At 36.6% G+C, this 18,801-nt stretch overlaps 2 protein-coding genes across 10 annotated transcripts in view; one reads left to right on the top strand and one right to left on the bottom strand.

Moving 5' to 3' along the window:
- Window positions 1–1,419: 1,419 nt before the first annotated feature.
- ZPBP2 (zona pellucida binding protein 2) lies at window positions 1,420–9,182 on the bottom strand. Of its 6 annotated transcripts, none has more exons than XM_070483194.1 (8): window positions 8,941–9,176; window positions 8,579–8,810; window positions 7,223–7,348; window positions 6,415–6,576; window positions 5,351–5,569; window positions 4,704–4,786; window positions 3,317–3,467; window positions 1,420–2,712 (listed from the first exon to the last, which is right to left on the bottom strand). In XM_070483194.1, the coding sequence occupies exons 2-8, from the start codon at window positions 8,739–8,741 to the stop codon at window positions 2,618–2,620; spliced, it is 999 nt and encodes a 332-aa protein (XP_070339295.1). In that variant the 5' UTR covers window positions 8,742–8,810; window positions 8,941–9,176; the 3' UTR covers window positions 1,420–2,617. The 6 variants fall into 6 exon arrangements, with proteins under 6 accessions (XP_070339295.1, XP_070339294.1, XP_070339296.1 ...); XM_070483193.1 differs by having other exon boundaries at window positions 1,422–2,712; window positions 3,287–3,467; XM_070483195.1 differs by having other exon boundaries at window positions 1,426–2,712; window positions 3,287–3,467; window positions 7,223–7,317; window positions 8,745–8,810.
- Window positions 9,183–12,693: 3,511 nt separating this feature from the next.
- Window positions 12,694–18,801, top strand: part of IKZF3 (IKAROS family zinc finger 3) — an 85,206-nt gene continuing 79,098 nt past the window's right edge. For 3 of the 4 annotated variants that reach the window (XM_044745332.2, XM_070483192.1, XM_044745333.2), the window contains exon 1: window positions 12,866–12,999. In XM_044745332.2, coding sequence (XP_044601267.2) covers window positions 12,993–12,999 — 7 coding nt within the window. In that variant the 5' untranslated portion in view covers window positions 12,866–12,992. Of the gene's footprint in view, window positions 13,000–18,801 lie in introns of all 4 variants that reach the window. The other variant, XM_014833846.3, reaches the window with a different exon arrangement.

Below are 18,801 nucleotides of genomic sequence, written 5' to 3'. Positions count from 1 at the left end.
AAATCCCAAAGAATCAACAAAAAACTTCTTGGTATTAATAAGTGATTACAGTAAGGTCACAGGATATAAAGTTAATATACAAAAGTCAATTGCCTTCCTAAATATCAGCAATGAATGCATGGAATTTGAAATTAAAAATACAATGTCATTTATATTCACACCAAAAATTAAATATTTAGGCATAAATCTAAGAAAATATGTACAGGATCTTTATGAGGAAAACTACAAAACTCTGATGAAATAAATCAAAGTAGACCTAAGTAGAGAGAGAGATACCCCATGTTCCTGGATAGGAAGACTCAATATGGTTAAGATGTCAATTTTCCCGAGCTTGACCTATAGGTTCAATGCAATTACAACAAAACTCCCAGCAAGTTATTTTGTGGTTATCAACAAACTGATTCTAAAGTTTATACAGAAGGGCAAAACATCCACAATAACTAACACAACATTGAAGAAGATGAATGAAGTCAAGAGGACTGATATCAAATTTAAGACTTACTATACAGTAATCAAGGTAGTGTGGTACTGATAAAAGAATAGATAAATTGATAAATGGAACAGAATAGAGGACCCAGACATAGACCCACACAAATGCAGTCAACTGATCTTTGACAAAGGAGCAAAGGAAATTCAATGGAGAAAGGATAGTCTTTTCAACAAATGGTGCTAGAATTGGACATCCATATGCAAAAAAATGAACTAGACATACAACTTACACTTTTCAAAAAAATTAATTCATCTTAGGCCTAAATGTAAGACATGAAACTATATAACTTCTAGAATATAACAGAAGAAAATCTAGATGACTTTGGGTTTGGTGATGAGTTTTTAGGAATGATACCAAAAGCATGATCTAGGAAAGAAAAATTTGATAAGCTGGACTTTACTAAAATTAAAAACTTCTGCTCACTGTACGACACTGTTAAAAGAATGAAGAGACAAGTCACAGAATGGGAGAGAATATTTGCAAAACAGGTATCTGATAAAGAACTTGTATCTAAAATATACAAAGAACTCTTAGAACTCAACAATAAAAGAATAAACAATCCAACAAAAAAAATGGACAAAGATCTGAAAACATCTCACCAAAGGAGATGACAAACAAGCATATGAAAAAAATGCTCAGCATCAGACGTCAGAGAAAAAACGCTCAGCATCAGAGGAAATTTCAAATTAAAACAACAATGAAATACCACTATATACCTATTAGAACGGCCCAAAAAAAAAAAAAAAAAAAAAACACAACTGAAGATACCAGAAGCTGGTAAGGATGAGGAGTAACAAGAACACATTCATCGCCAGTGGAAATGCAAAACAGTAAACCAATTTTGGAGACAGTTTGGCAGTTTCTGACAAAACTAAACATAATCTTACCATACAATCCAGCAATCATACTCCTAGATATATATGCAATTGAGCTGAAAACTCACGTCTACACAAAAACCTGCACACAAATGTTTACAGCAGTTTTATTCATAATTACCAAAAACTGGAAGCAACAAAGATGTGCTTCATACATCTATACAATGAAATATTATTCAGCAATAAAAAATGATCTATCAAGTCACAAAAAGACATGGAGGAACCTTAAATGCATATTGCTAAGTGAAAGAAGCCAGTCTGAAAAGTCTAAATACTGTATGATTCCAAGGACATGACATTTTAGAAAAGGCAAAACTATAGAGACAGTAAAAATATCAGTGGTTATTAAGGGTTTTGGGAGGGAGAGATGAATAGGTGAAGCATGGTGATTTTTAGGGTAGTGAAACTATTCTGTATGAAACTGTAATGGCGGACACATGTCATTATGCATTTGTCAAAATCTATAGAACTGCACAACACAAAGAATGAACCTTAATGTAAACTATGAACTTTAGTTAATAACATATCAACATTGGCGAATTAATTGTAACAAATGTATCATACTAATGCAAGATGTTAATAATAGAGGAAACTGGGGAGGGGTAAGGGCATGGGCTGGAGTGGGTATATAGAATTCTGTAATATCTGCTCAACTATTCTCTAAGTCTAAAAACTGTACTAAAAAAACAAGTTAATTATATGAAATTAATAAAATTAATTATATTATCTTATATTTTATATATAAATATAATAAAATTAATTATTTTAAAAATAAATTAAAAGCAAAGGGACCAAAAGAAATAACTTTTTTGGTTCTAATTACAAAGGTAATATATACACCTTTATATCATGTAAGAGTGATTTTGAACAAATTAATATATGGAAAGTATAAAGTTTTTATTACATTATACTTTGCTACTCTTGTTGACCTTAATACAGTCTTAGGTACAGAGCAACAGACTTAATTTGTAAACAACAAAACATATTTCATTAAAAATCACCCACTAATACTTACACTTTCCTTTGTACACTGGAGATATTAGATTAAATGCCTTCTTAGAAATGCCATGTCAACAATCTTTTTAAAGTTTCTAAATTGTATGTTTTCCAATGTCTTGGTCTTACCAATCTTACTTAATGAAACTATCTATGATGCTCTGGGATGTAAATAAATCATCTTATCTCCCCACCCCCACAAGCAAGTAACAATGCTTTCACCTCTAGTCTTCATATTGCAATTTTTGTTTGAAGTTTATGGGCAAGATTTAGCTCCATAGATATGGACGGAAATGCAGGTCTGACAAGTAACATCAACATCAGGACTAAAAGTTCCAGGACTACAAACCACTGCAAAGGAAAACACATGGAGTAGATTATTATAATTTCGGTTAGAGATATTTTATACCAGTAACAGAAATATGCCTTCAATATCACACCATTTCTATACTGATGTTATACTGAGTAACATTTAGCCAGTTAAGTTGTGGAAGATTACTTATAATTTTCAAAATTTTAATTTGATGATCTTAACGGTAGGTGAAAGAATCCTAACTATTTTTTCCATTATTATCAGAATTTTACATTATCTTCTGCAGTGCCCCATTTCTGAGTTCCTATTTCTAGTTCCTATTTCCAAGTCTCTGTTTTCTAAGTAGGACCATTCTGTTTTCCTTCACAGTACAGTAGCTTAAGCCAGAACACTACAGAAATGTTTTATAATACAAAAGAGCACATTAGGAAGAATTAATATACATGAAGATAATTATATTTAGAAATTATAGTAAGAAATTTTTATTTCCCTTTAGCTAAACATAATTTTTTGTAAGAGTCACTACAAAGATTCAATTATCCTTAGTGAATTACTTATCTATTCTTCTTATTATATAATCTAAATATTTAGATATTTATATTTTATAGTTACCACAACAGCTAGCACAATTACTGTGTAGACCTTCATTTTTTCCAAAGCCTGGACGACAGCTATCCAAACGTATCACTTGAAAACTGTGGTCCACAAAATGCATGGCTGGTAGAGTTTTGTTAAAGTCATGGTAGAAAATATAGGCTTGGCTCCGGAAAAATTCTTCTATCCGATCTCTTGCCTAAGATTTAAAAATACCAAACAGAAGTACAATTACTAAACTGTTAAACAAATTTCTCCTCCTGTATCAGAGGCAATGAAGCGTAGTATAAGCATGCCATGCTTTATACAACAGATGAATTCCTGAAAAGTTGTGGGTTATACTAAAATTAGTCTAGCCTTGAACTTATCAATTATTGCCAATTCATATTTACAATGGTTAAGAAAAATTAAATTGAGGTTAAAGAACACTTGCTTTGAATTATTTGCAGCATGTATATTCCATACGTAGATAACTAGGAGTTCATTATCTGTAATTCCAAAAAGCCAAGAAAAATGGAAACCAAAACTTCTCTCTAATCAGCATTACAAACTACTGATGTAAATTTTATTTTATTTTATGAGCACAGAGTTTAATAATAACTAATATTAACTGAGAGCTTCCCATAAGCCATGCACAATATTAAGGGTATGGGCTCAGGAACTAGATCAAGAGAGTAAAAGGAGTTTTCAGACTATGTCCTTAACCTCTGAAGATGGCAGAAGAGAGAGCAACTATTATGACCAATACAGACACAATTTTGGAAGAACCACTGGTTTAACCTAAGCTGACATGATTGTGAGTTTGTTGAAAGATGCTGCTCAGTTACCATTCGGGGAACAAAGAACCCATCCTTCCATCACAGAAAAAATACTTTATATCAACCTGAGGAGCCATGTAATATTCCAGATATACCATTCCAAAACAAAACATCTTGAAGTAGCCAAACTCTATCTTAATTTAAAAAACTGAAACCAGTCGACCAGCCCAGTGGCACAGCAGTTAAGTGCGCACGTTCTGCTTTGGCGGCCTGGGGTTCGCTGGTTTGGATCCTGGGTGTGGACATGGCACCGCTTGGCACGACATACTGTGGTAGGCGTCCCACATATAAAGTAGAGGAAGCTGGGCACGGATGTGAGCTCATGGCCAGCCTTCCTCAGCAAAAAGAGGAGGATTGGCAGCAGATGTTAGCTCAGGGCTAATCTTCCTCAAAAGAAAAAGAAAACAAAAACTGAAACCAAAAATCAGTAATACTTCATATTTAAGATTTTTAAAATCTACTTCCTTAGAATGTCTTTACTATTGATGAATATTCACAAAATGGAGAAATAGATTTTTGAAGAAACTTTTTAATTAATAAAATGAAGTGTTTACAAAAATTTTTAAATAGGTTCACTGACTATTCAAACACTTTCCCCTTACCACTGAAATTCTCACCTGGAGGATATTATGATTAGTGATATCTTCACAGTCGATGGAATCCTTACAGGCACCTCTCCACCCTGGTGCAAAAGGATTAACTAGAGAGGAAAAAAACGGCATCTTCACAAAAAGATTCTATGAAGTTCCAAACATTCCAATAAAGCTCTAAAAGTTGAATTCAGTATGCATGTGTTTAATCTATCTGATCGTAGTAATAAAGCAAGGTGCACGATTTGAGTAATGTATACATTATGATTTCACTCCATCTGGGGGCTAATCAAAGTAACTACAAGGCTTTAAAATGAATAAATTTGGTTTGGTTCCTCCCTTTTATTAAGTTTTCAAAAATACAATTAAAATTCTATAAGAAATTATAAGCCAAATGTTAGGTGCACAGTTAAAGCCCATATTTATAAAATGATATTGACTTCTATAAGATAAGCAACAATATATCATAATTGAAGGTAAATAATTAATGTGTTAATTTTAAAAACCATAACCAGGCTAAGAACAACAATATACTTTAGAGCTGAACAAACATTTAAGGTCTACTATTTGTAGGATATCTCATATTGATATGGTAATTAATTTTGTGATATATTAATTAATTAGTTGTTCAATATTAAACTCATAATGTTAAACAAATGTTGAAATTTTTTTACCTTGAAAGGCTATAAATAGCTCAGGAATGAGGCCATTCTTGGGAACTTTAACAACATGGCATTTATATGATGGTTCTATGACATGGCACGACAAATCAGAGATTAAATTATCCAAGATTTTCTTCAGCACTCTAAAAAGCAGGTCGTTGTATCTTCCTATACAAGACTTTGTGGTAAAACGTACAGCCATCTGATAGGAATAATCAGGTTCCCGATAGGCTTTAAAAAAAAGATGAGAATAAAAACAACTGTGCCTCAAATTAATTTCCTCTACCAATTTTCAAATAACATGTAATATTAAATCCCATCAATCTTGCAAATCAGTGTAGAAACTTATCTAATAAAATGTTTTATCAGTTTATCCTCACAAAATATATAAATCTAATAACTTTAACGAGAAAAGGTTACTTTCATCTGATATATCATCTATTCAGTACAAGAGAAGAAATGGCTTCTGTGGGCTGGCTATCTAGATAAGTTACAGTATCAAGAAAAAAAGATTTTGTGAGGGAAGGTCTTTTTTTTTCTTTGTTTGGTGAGGAAGATTGTCGCTGAGCTAACATCTGTGCCAATCTTCCTCTATTTTGTATGTGGGACACTGCCACAGCATAGCTTGATGAGTGGTGTACAGGTGTGCGGCTGGGATCCAAACCCACAAACCCCAAGCCACCAAAGCAGAGTGCGGGAACTTAACCACTACAACACCAGGCCAGTACCGAGGGAAAGTCTTAATTTGCAGAAAGTGTCATTGCTGTCAGCAATGTCCAGTGAAAAGGATCACTAATGTGATTTTACAGAATTAAACATCAGCTTTTAAATTACCTGGCAAAGTTGTGGTAGATTGTCCTTGCATACCTAGATAGTGGGAAGTGCGAGGCTGAAAGAGGATTATTTAGGATATACCATGTTGATGTCAATTTAAGGATTTTCTGGTCAAATACACTCCAAATACTCTGTAAGTCATAATAATTATATATAACAGGCTCATTTTCACTAAATGAAAAAACTATACACTTAATTCTTATCCAAACTAAATGTATGTTAAAATGTGCCTACATTCTTACCAAAGATCATAAAGTCATATCTCTGCTTTACCATCTTTTCTTCTTGGGTTTCTGCTCTGACAGTCTTATAAGAAAGAGTACATGTGTAAAGTCCAGACAAAGGCTCCAGAAAATCTTTTACCATCAGCTTTCCTGTTTCAGTTATATTTATTCGGTAATTTCCTAAACAGAAATAGTAAATTATTTAGTTATTTAATGTATGACAATTCCAATACTATTTATTTGGGGTTACAACTAAACACATAAATTTAAAAATTAATGGACTATTTAAACTTCAAGAATTCAACAAAATCTTAATTCTGTCCTACTTCTCTATGAAAAACCACATAAGTACACTTTTCAAATATACCTTGGTTTTCTTTAATTCATTTCTTGACATCTAATTTTGACTGGTTTATGCCAGTAATTGAGTAAATGAGATTATACTGCCTTGTAGTACTATACGATTTCTTTGCATAAGACAGAAATTAATAATGCTTATATTCCAAGACACTCTTCTAACATCATGAAAAACTACATATCAGGTACTTCATCTCCTATTACAAACGCTACAAGCATAAATTTTAGGTTTCATAAAAACTTTTGAAGTAATACAGTTCTGGGAAATAGAGTACAAAAATTACTGCTTCGGTTTTTGCATAAAGAGAAAATAAGCCACAGATCAAGATATAACACGATTTGTCTGGGTATGGAGCAAGTGAAACTGCTGTTAAAATTAAATTTCAATTTGTTCATTCCAATAAGCAACAGTGCTTTTCTAAAATGATGTTCATATCATTAAAAATGATTCTAAGATCAAATAATTTACCTGTTAACTGCTTTTCATTAGGCCCAATCCATAAGTAGGTGGGGTCCACTGTTTCTTTTTCAGCGCGTTTAAAATCCATACAGACAAGGATTGGGCTATTGCGATGTAATTTTACATATATTTTTACTGTGTCAAAATAAAATATTTAACTACATTATATAGCAAATTTAAATTAAGAGATACACTTCCCCCATTTTGTCCCAAAGATACCCTCATTAATTCTTTTTCGATTTCACTATTTTAAAAATCAGCATACTGGTATAACATTTACAATGCTACTTTAAAGTCCTTTTTGCTTCTCATAGTAAGTTTTTAAAACTCTAGACTGCTAGAGTCAGTATTTTTTCACTTTTCTGTGATGTAACAGTTTTGTTTATAAAAATGTACATGATATGAGGCCAGTCCGTGGTGGCGGAGTGGTTAAGTTCCCGGGCTTCACTTCGGTGGCCCTGGGTTTCGGATCCTGGGTGCAGACATGGCACTTCTCATCAGGCCATGCTGAGGCACCGTCCCACATGGTACAACTAGAAGGACCCACAACTATGTACTATGTACGGGGTGGGGGTGGGGGCTTTGGGGAGAAAAAGGAAAAATAAAATCTTTAAAAAAATGTACATGATACACTTAGAAGTTTAACATACAGATTCAGAACTCACTAGAATCATAATTTTTTGAAGGGTTAGTAGAATCAATTTAAAGATCAGAAAAGGACTTCAGCTTGGTTGCAAAACTATTTTAAAGATGATCATTGTCATCCCTAATGGAAACTTTATATTTAACTATAAATGCTCTCTGTTGGGAACAATAATTAAGCCCATGTGGGGAATACTAGGAAGATTTTCTGCAATGACCTACTCTGTTTCGGATTTGGTGGAAGCAACAATAGTCTGCTTGGAACCAAACCACTCGCACGAGATATTAATTTGAGAGCCTACTGAATGCCAGGCTCTAACTTATAAAGAAGACTCCATCCTTCAATTTGGTGGAAAGTGAGGAACTCTAAACATGGGGAGATTCCAAACGTGACAAACGCTATGAACTGGCCCAAAGTTACCTAAAGTTAGCCATGTGACTAATTTTCCTTGGAGAGTGTGGGAAAGTTTCATCACAGTGATAACATCTGAGCTGAGCCTTAGAGTATGTGTAGGAGTTCTTCTGGCTAATGAGAGAAGGGGTAAGGGTGTTGCAAACCGAGGCACTTCCAGCCTTGGAAATCACTCCTGTGAGTGAGCCTCGCAGGCTGCAAAGCAGCAGAGACACCTGGAAGTGAGGTGGCATCAGAGACAGAGATCTGGATTGAATCCCAGCTCCTTACAGCTGTGGGGCTTTAGGCAAGGCGATACAACTAAGGCGTACTGGGGTCGCTGTAAGGATGAAACATCGCAGCCTTCGGGAAGTGCGGAGCACACGGCAGACGTTCGATAAACGTTCGCTCCCTTTCCCTCCGCGGGAAGAGCCTTAGCAGGTCCACGGCACCCCCAGCTCTTCTCTTAGACTCTGCGGGTGAAGAGGTCCTCATTACCTAGGTGTCCTGGCTTGCCATAAATGAAGCCTTTCTTAGTGCGTTCGGAGTAACGCTGCCGTCCAACTGCAGAGGAAAGAAACCACTGACTTTTTAGACAGAAGAGGAGCCAGGGATCAGACTGGGGCGGGGCGAAGCGGAGGAGGCAGCACGGGGAGGAGGGGAGAGGCCTGGGGCCAGGCGGAACGAGCCCCACCTCCTGTGAGGTACCAGAGCACCGCGAAGAGTAGGACCCACGCTCGCATCACGGCTCAGGGGCTAGCGTGGCGGGAGGCGTCGAGGGACGGGCTCCTTCCTACCTCAGCCCCGGCCCAACGCCTCCCCATCGCCCCGCCACACAGCGGAACAAACCACCGGGGCCACCTCCCCTACCCGTCCGCCTCTATCGCGGGAGCTGACGCGCAGGAGAGTGCGTGCATGCTCCGAGGCACGCAGGCGCGTGGGGGCGGGGCGCAGGCGCGTGGGGGCGGGGCGCAGGCGCGTGGGGGCGGGGCGCAGGCGCGTGGGGGCGGGGCGCAGGCGCTGGTGGGGGTGCGCGCGGGGCAGGGGGGTGTAGCGCGCTGCGCTTCGCGCCTCGTGTCTGGCGCCATTTTCCCGCGCTCTCGGCGACTGACGTCTGTGAGCAGCCCCTGAGAGCAGGAAAGAGTGAAGGAAAAGAACCCAAGGCTTCGCGTTTCAGTCACTTCCTTAGTCTAGGGGCTGAAGAGATCGACGAGACCGTAGGTCCCAATTGGGTCCCAAGTACGGCGGTGAGGTAGGGCGGCGAGGGGTATGCCATTTAATTATATTCGCGCCTGAGGCAGGGAGAAGCTGTGAGAATTTCCTCCTCACAGGAGACAGGGAGCCCCGCGTGGGAATTTCCTATGCCTTTCTCCTCATGAAGTCCGCCTGAAACTGTGTGCACAATCCTTTTCAAACGCTCACACCCAGTTTTTCCCTAACTGCATTCTTCTGCCCGCAAAGCGAAGAGCCACTAGTGCGCCAACACGGCATGTCCAGGCCTTCCCGCCCTAGAGGAGCATTTACTCTTCATTTTCAACTTCAAGCCTCAGACGACGTGGAGACCCCGCATGCAAATTTATCTAGAGTTGTGTGCGGTAACGTTGCTTTAAAAAGCGGGCCCAACTGAAAGGCGAGATGCCCAAATCTGCTTTTCCTGTGGGGATGGATGATAAGTCAAGATCAGAGAGCTCCAAAGAAACCATGCCTGTGTCTTTCATGGTTCCCTCTTCCCTACTCATTTGGCGGCCTGAAAGGCCCTGTGTGTTGTCTGTTTCTTAGCAGCGGGACACCCTCAGTCGTGGTTTTGAGTAGGCTGATGAGTAGAGAGCCCAAGGTTCAGACAGGGTGCAGAATGATTATTTGGGGGTGAGATTACGAGTTTTCAGTTTTATTTCCTTTGAGCCGAATATGTACTTGGACTCTCTGAGATGGTCCACGGAGCAACCTTTGTCAGTGATTTCATTTTTAGTCACTGTTAATTTTATCTACATAGCATAAGCCAGGAATGTGATTCAGTGAGTCAGATCCACCCCTGTCAGTTACCGCGTCTAGATTCATGGTTTAGTCTCAACTGTTCCCTTCTTAAGGTGATGCTAATGAAGACAAATTTAGGCATTATCTTTGATTCCCTAGGAGTTTATCAGTCCAGTTTTAGTCAAAGTGCATTATAAACCCACAGTGTTTTATTAGTTTCCCAGTTATAAGTAAGTGGTCCTTGTAACTCCTGTGTGATAAACTTTGAATACTGTGAGAAGAGATTTAACGAAATGAGTAGTTTGTTGAAAGTACCCATCCACTGTTTTAAAATAAACTTAACTTTAGAACTGTTTTAGATTTACAGAAAAATTGTGAAGACCGTACAGAGAGTTCTCATGTACTCCCAGCTAGTCTTCCCTACTGTTGACATCTTACATTAGTAGGGTACATTTCTCACCATTAATGAACCCATATTGATACATTATTGAAGTCTTTACTTTATTCAGCTTTCCTTAGTTTTTACCTACTGTCCTTTTTTTTTTGCACCAGGATCCCATCCACGATGCCGCATTACATTTAGTTAGTCATCGTGTCTCTTTAGGTTCTTCTTGGCTGTGACAGTTTCTCAGACATTTCTTGTTTTTGATGACCTTAACAGTTAATGACAATTTTGATGACATTGACCTGATTTTAACTGATCAGGTACTTTGCAGAATGCCTCTCTATTGGAATTTAGTTGATGTTTTTCCTCATTATTATACTGGGGTTATGGGTTTTTGGGTGAAAGACTACAGAGGTAAAGTGCCATTCTAATCACATTGTATCAAGGGTACGTACTATCAACATCCTTTATCACTAGCCGGTTACCTTGATTACCTGACTGAGGTACTGTTTGTCAGGTTTCTCTGCTATGAAGTTCCCCCCCCCCCCACCCTTTTCGTACTGTACTCTTTGGAAGGAAGTCACTATGTGAAGCCCACGCTTAAGCAGTGGGGATTTATGCTCCACCTCCTTGATGGTGGAGTAGGGACATAAATTATTTTACCTATTTACTTTTTTCTATCCCCTTATGTATCGCTCTCTGGAGTTTGAAATACTCAATTCTGAACTAATTATTTACAGAGTAGTAACACGTTCCAATGTTAAGTATAAAGAACATTGTAATGGAAGATAATAAGTTTTTCATAACGTTTTAATAACCAAATAACCATTCATCCTTACACCATCCCTGTGAAATTTTACAGTTCCTCTTCTGCTACTTTTGATGTGCTATTTTTGCTTTTAGAAACTAACAAACAACAAATTTCCCCTTTCAATACTAAAATTAGACCTAGTGTTTAGAGTATTTCTCCGAAATTGATATTATCCTGTAGAACTCCAACTCATGCAAGCTATGGAGATGCTGCATGGTGCCATGATCTTAAAGCAAATGCAAGTTATTCACTCATTTAAAAAAATCATACACATGTACACATATATGTGTATATATATCTTGACTTCCTATACCAATGCATATTTAAAATAAACTAAAATTCATAAAATTACGACATGCATACATTAACTCATAAGTGTGGATTTCTTCTAATGTGGTCTGCTGATGCACAAACCCCCAATCTTAACTCTCAAATATATTTTTATACGATAACAATGTAATTTTTTAACGAGTGAAGGTGGCCTTTTTGAGAATTATTCGCATGTCCAATTCGACATTACTGGGTACTTTTATAAAGACTCACCTCAACAATGCCCCTTAGACCTCAGTATGAAGAAAAGTTCTGCTTTTGAAAAATTATGTGGTCATTTCCCTTTGCCTTTCTCTACAGTCAGATGTGTGCTTTATCTCTATAAGGTGAGAAGGATGTTGGGAAAAGACAGTGACTGGTACATCTCTGTGTACGAACATCTTTGAGTTTACTATCTTATCATCCGCCTCTCCTTAGCTCTATTTTCTTTACTTTTCTGATATATTACATATGTATTTTTGTAAGCTGTCTCAGATCCTATTTGGAAGAAGGCAGGGTAGTAGAAAATAAACACGCATAAATAGAGTATGTAAGTATTCTGTGAGCGGTGGCAAGTAAACCAAGCAGTTCCCAGAAGGGAAAACAAAAGTGAGAGAATTGCATTCAAAAATGAAAAAGTCGAGGTGATAAAAGTGCCCAAAGCGTTTTGAACTGTCTTAGAACTTTCTGAAAACTTGGACCAAGAAATTTTATCACAAGAAAGGAGAAACTGAGAATGAAAAACATAATACTTCGAATGTCGTGAGTTTTCATCGATGGTATTCATGGCTGTCATCCCCGAATCTAGACCCAAAGTTCCAGATTTTGCTCAATTTAAGACACACCTCTTTGAACTTAAACTTGCGAGAAAGCAATCCAGATCGCCTCTCCCCCATGTGCTGTTACTCTCCTACCCATTATCCTTCTAAAATAGACATTTTGAGACAATGTACTGATGCGCCATTTCCATCCTATCGGGGTTCTCGGCTTTGACATTCAAAAGGGGGCTGGAGGAGCGGTACCTCGGGCGCTCGGCGGTGAGCGTCCTTTAAAGCCGCCGCCAGCCAGCGCCGCTGTAACCCCGCGCACCGGCCGGTAGCCGGTTCCTGCCCCTTTCAATCTGCGCCGACGCGGCGGCGGATCCCGGGGACTCCCCGCGCCGGGAATCTCCCGCCAGCTGTGCGCTGCGTCCCGACGACGGCAGGAGCACGTGGAGCGGCCGGGTAGCCAGAGCGGCAGCTCCAGCCCAGCCCAGCTCGGCGGCAAGATGGAAGGTGAGCCTCCAGCCCGCTTCTTTTCTAAGGGGTCTTTGAAAAGCTCGACTGGTGCACGCAGCAGAGAGAGTTCCTTCTGAATCTCGGTTTTGCTTCTATTTATTTCTTTGGTCAAAAGTAAATATGAGGCATTTCAGAGGGCAAAACGTGTCGGTTCTCATACATCTCTCATTTGCCCCCTACCCCCTCGCCTAACTTTGGAAAGTGATAACTTCTCCGCAGTTTTATTTCTTAGGGGTTGTCAGGGGTCAACTGTAAGTCTGCAGAGGAAGAATACTTACGGGGCTACCCTGAAATGTCAGCAAACCTGGGTTGGAACAACTAGTCCTTTTGAATGTTTTTTCGTCCATGGCCTCAGTGTCCATTAGAATTAGGCTAATCTGAGTGACTTGATTAGAATGAAAAATGATTGTTTTTTTCTTCTAAAGGGTAAATGTTGTCATATGGGAAAGATAAATTTTAAAGTGGTTGGCACTTGTGGTTCCCTTGGAACTCGATCTTCTAATGATCCTTCTTTACCCAAAGCAAAAATCAGGCTTAAATTAAGAGTTTCATTTGAATTCATTTTCAAAGTCATGAAATTATCCTTGCTTCTAAAAAATTTTTCAGTATGTACTTTCTTGGAATAACTAAATTTCACACTACTGTTGTAAACTTTTCAGTAGTCTTTTCAACGAGTTTCTTAAACCTTGAAAATGGCAGATGCATCTCAACTTGGGGGAGGTGGTGATATTTGGAAAATCAGAATTTGTGAGAAACATATTTATTCTATTAATAAATGAGATAGTGACACCTAATTAAAATGTCGATTTGATAAATATTGCAGATAGTGTGGACATTTTCTTCGCCATAATCGAAGCATCTCTTACTGCCAATGAACCTTGGTCTTTGGCGACTTTAGAGCTAAAGTATATGCAGTTTTCGAAATTTGATTAAATACTTTGGGAGACAAGATAAGTATGGTAAAGCTTTTGTTTCAACGGTATAATTGAGAACAATATTCTGGTCTTAAATCCTCAGTTTGTACATGGGTATGCTTACATTTTTTTCTTAACTGCCTTGGCCCATATAAGCATTTTTTTCTCTATGTAGAACGCCAAATGATAAGTCAATGAACAGTATGTATTTAGTATGTATATAGAAACTTTTAAATGGTCATTATTGAATAATGCTTCAAGTGTTTTCTCTTATGAAAAACTCCTTATGCTTTTAAATTTTTTAATTATCAGGATTTAAAAAATAGCTCTAAAAACTTGCACTTTGAATATTTGGAAAATGGTTTGTGAAGTCTAATTTTTAACATCTAAAGGTTTCATTGGCCAAGAACAGGAAAAAAAATTAGGCTGCTGTACTCTATGAAAAAATAATTTTAAAAACTCTCATACTTTGATTATTATAAATAAAATGCTGAATTTTTTTGTGTGAAATTATAAATCACTACTCCAGCACTAATTTTTCCTAGTCTTAACCATTTCACTGAGAGAATAACGTACATAATAGTGTAAATCAGTGGAAACTGAAATGTTTCTCTGTAAATGTTAACACTACTGACTTAATTTATTTAATGTGAAATAGAGAAATTATTAACTAAATAGCATAATTTAGGATATTAAAGCCCTAATAGAGACTTTTAGATAAGCCTGAGTGAAGACTCTCTGAATAAGAAAGGAATGAAAACTTGTGTAGAATTTAATTTAGAATGTATAGACTATTCATGGGAAGAGATAGATTATAGATCAGTGATCAGTTGTGAGTTTAGATGACTAGATTAAATTCCTAGGTCCATAGAGCTAAATGGTGTATAGTATGCTTAATGCAGAAACTTCAACACTCTAATAAAAAAATTAAATTAAAAAAAGGTTAATGATGTGAATTTAGCTATTTGAGGACAGAGTTTTTGATGTAGTAAAATATCTGGTTAATTATAGCCCCCCAGGATTGACTAATCTGGTTTGTGTGTTTGATATTTAAAATAAAGTATTTTTACATTATTTTGATATTTTGGTCTCAATCTAGAATAAAGATTTGACCTCTAGTATGTACCTCACATTTCTTGGCAATTTGAGAAAGTAGAATACTTTATGGAATACCTTTATTTTATGCCTAATTTGGGGCTCAAATTAATATGCTACAGTTTATTATGAAATGTGAGGCTGTATAGTCAGTCATTCCTTCAGCATATAAAATCTTTTTTAAACTCATTCGTCTTTTCATTCATCAACAGACATTTATGAGACTTTGAAGATGTCAGATGAAATAAGCTTTTGAAATAGAAATCTTGTCATGTAAAAATGAAAAGAGTTAATGCATATAATAAATCAGAAACTATAACTTTTTTCTTTTATCACAATCTGTGCCTAGATATTTTCTATCCAAAGTCTCTTTATGTTGCTAACTTTTGTTAGTTGTGCTTAATAACATCTCTTCTGTCTGGTATGGTTGAGAAATGAGGTGGTTCACAAATATGAATTTCACAGATATTGGCAAATGTCTCATTTAATATAAAACCTTTGTATTTAAACAATATCGGATAGAGATCTAAGTGTATTTATTACATAGCTCCCTGTTTATAAACAAGGTACACAAAAGATAACTTTCTTTTGGTGACCCTGGGTCACTATTCTAACTATCAGGTAATGTATTGTTTTATAGTATATTCTCAAAGAGGTCTTGAACCATGTAGAGCTGAATGCCCCTACACTAAATATTCTCAGGTTATTGTGCAATTTTTGTTTCCTTCTTGATGTCAACTTCTGCTTCTCACCACATGGCTTTTGTGGTAGCCATTTTTCATTTCTAGGTCCCTTTCTATGCTCTGGATGTTTGAGATTTACAGAGATATAGCCTCCAGGTGGTGGAGTTTACTAGAGCCTATGAAGGTTGAAATGGTAAAGTTCAAAAGAAGAAGAGCCACAGAAAGGCTATGGGGTCCTGGTAGAACATGATTTTAGAAAGTTCCTGTTTATGCTTCCTATAATCCAATATGCTATTCCACACTTCCGTATCTTTACTGAAATTTTCACCCCATTCTTTACCTGGGTATGTCTCTTAATTTTTCAAGACTTCTCAGGCATCATCACCATGAAGGCTCTGCAGATGATCTCCTTCTTATGACCTTCCTTGGTGCCTTGTGGTGGTTACCCTACCCAGTCCCTCACCTCCCTCCACCTAGGCTAAGAACCTTTCCTTTCTCCACATACCTCTGCCAATTATGTTGAAATTATTTGTTGATTTAAGTGTTTATTCCCTGACTGGTCTTTAAGCTTCTGGAGGGCAGAGACTATGTCTTATTTTTGTATGCTCAGTGCCAAGAACAGTTCCTGGTTCGTAAAACACCCTCAAAGTTTGTTGCATTCAATTAAGAAAATGGTTCTGAAAAGTAATTTTCACTATGTTTATTATGATGCCTTTTATTTAGTTAATTTTTGTGAGTAGGAGATTGGTGCTACCAATTCTTTGTTAGGACTCACAAATTTTTTTAAAGTACTTAAATGGTATAACAGAGAAAAAACCTTAGAAAACAAAAATGTTATTGGGTTTTTTGGCCGGACTATCACTTATCACTTAAAACCAAATCTTATCTATTAACTTTACATTAGATTTCAGGATCACATATTAGTCCATTAAAATATGGATCAAATATGAGCAGAAATTTGTTTTCTTAATCAGTAAGATGTAGATGGTGCCATAAAATTAGCATAAATATTTCCAGTGATACCTTTTTAATACATTATTATAAACTTGCCATTAATATATAAACGTATATACTTACATTTATTTAGGACTAAAAGATTGTTAGTAGATCTTTTATCAGACATCCAATATTAATTGGCTGCTAACTCAAGTTGTAGTTCTAGACCATGTATGAGAAGAACCAAGTGATTAGCACAGAAACCTGCCTGTAGTAAGTGCTCAATAAATATTTTCTTCTGTGCTAAAGATTCATTAATTATTGTGAAAAGAGACCCTAGACATCACAAGGACATAGAGTTCACTCTGCTATCTAGCCTTTTAAAAATACAGCTCTCCCATTAACTGGTACATTTATAGTAACTAGAAATCATAGGGATGACCCTAAGCCCTTTTGAATCAGTTTTTAGAAAGATGAAATAATGAAACAATAATTATAATGTTCTATTATATGTAGGTCGTTTGAAAAGTGATCTGTAACTCAATTATTATTACTATGTAATGTATCAAAATACTTTAATCCCCAGTGATTCTGAATGAGATAATTTTTTCATTCTTAATTGAAATTTGTTTTTTGTATCCAAAATTAAAGTTCTTGGAGTCCAAAGTGGTGTAGAGTAAATCAAAATAATATGGAGTTGATACTGTATTATATTGGATATGTGTCCTATCTAAGAGAGATAAAAAACTAGGTGTTGGGACCAGTCTGGTGGCATAGTGGTTAAGTTTGTGTGCTCCACTTCGGTGGCCTGGGGTTTCCAGGTTTGGGTCCCTGGCGCAGACCTACACGCTGATCGTCAAGCCATGCTGTGGTGGTGTCTCATGTACAAAGTAGAGGAAGATTGGCGTGGATGTTAGCTCAACAAGAATCTTCCTCACCAAAAAAAAGAAAAGAAAAGAAAAGAAAGAAAACTAAAACCACAAAATAGATGTTTAATAATGGATATGAAACAGAATAAAATGCACTTATAGAACAATACTCTTTACTCCTTGTCAATAATTCAAAATCAACTTACCTCCTGACTTTTATATCAATGAGATTGGCAACATATCACAAATTGTATTTATTAATGAGTGTTCTTAGGGATGAAAATTTTTGCACATTAGTTTATTTGTGAGTTTATAAAGAAACTTTTAAAATAAGAAATAGAAAACATTTCAATAGCAACACTGATGAAACAATGCAAAACTGTATTTTCTGCTCTTAACTTTTAATTGTCTAAAGATTATTTAACTAGATTTCTTGCTTATTTTGGTCAGTAATATACCTGTAACCCTTTCTAAACTGTCAGGTCCGGAAGTTTATGGGTTTTTTTTAATCACCAGTGATAACTAGTACCCAGCCCAGTCCCCAACACATAGTAGATCCACAGTCATATTTATTGAATAAATTAATGAATGAGTTGCCTCTGTGTTTGGTCATATGACTGTTTATTTGTTCAGCTTTTATGGTAAAGAGAGTAAGAAAAACAGTGACATTGAAACTACTTAATTTTGCTGGTTGATTTGTCAGAGGTGCTGTTAAAGGTTCAGCAGAAGAGTTTGGAATGTTGGCTAAATCCAACAGGATGAATACTACCATCTTTTTATAATCCAATATTGTCTCTACACTGGGCAAAATAATATAATACCTTTAACTTTTGGATTTGTTTAAAAATTTTGCTACATTCTTTATTTCAGTGAAACTCCAATTTCCACAATAAACCATTTCTTCACAACAAATGTTTTGTCCTTAAAGTTGAGAATAACGTTTTACTTACTTGGAAATTCTCTATCAGAGCGCTATCAGTTCATTTGTAACGTGATGTCTATTTGAGAGACTATTATCAGAATATTTGGCACATTAGAACAATTTCCTGTAAAAGCAGTCATATAGATTCTGTGAATGTGAAAAAAAGATCATGCTCACCAAACTGTAAACATTTTTTATAGATGTGGAGTTACATCATAGCCAATATATATTAGCTCCAGTCTGAAGACCGGTAGTAACTAATTTTTATATTTAACAACTAGTCATTTTTGCCATCATCTGCCTTTCTCAAGTTAAGAAATCACTTGCTAACACTCATTAATAGTTGATTATGTGCTTGCATACAGTGTCAACAGTACCAC

The sequence above is a fragment of the Equus asinus genome, chromosome 13, assembly GCF_041296235.1.
Source record: "Equus asinus isolate D_3611 breed Donkey chromosome 13, EquAss-T2T_v2, whole genome shotgun sequence".
Classification (NCBI taxonomy): Eukaryota; Metazoa; Chordata; class Mammalia; order Perissodactyla; family Equidae; genus Equus; species Equus asinus.
The sequence above is the reverse complement of the archived record's forward strand: the minus strand, read 5'-3'. Positions and strand labels throughout refer to the sequence as shown.

What these genes read in the sequence shown, in the direction of transcription:
- ZPBP2 (XM_070483193.1), bottom strand. Translation starts at nt 8,741, where the DNA reads ATGAGGACCTCTTCACCCGCAGAGTCTAAGAGAAGAGCTGGGGGTGCC. An exon ending in TAATGAAAAGCAGTTAACAG is followed by an intron (nt 6,577 to 7,222) that starts GTAAATTATTTG and finishes ATTTCTGTTTAG; the next exon opens with GAAATTACCGAATAAATATA. An exon ending in GCTATTTATAGCCTTTCAAG is followed by an intron (nt 4,787 to 5,350) that starts GTAAAAAAATTT and finishes TTTCCTCTCTAG; the next exon opens with TTAATCCTTTTGCACCAGGG.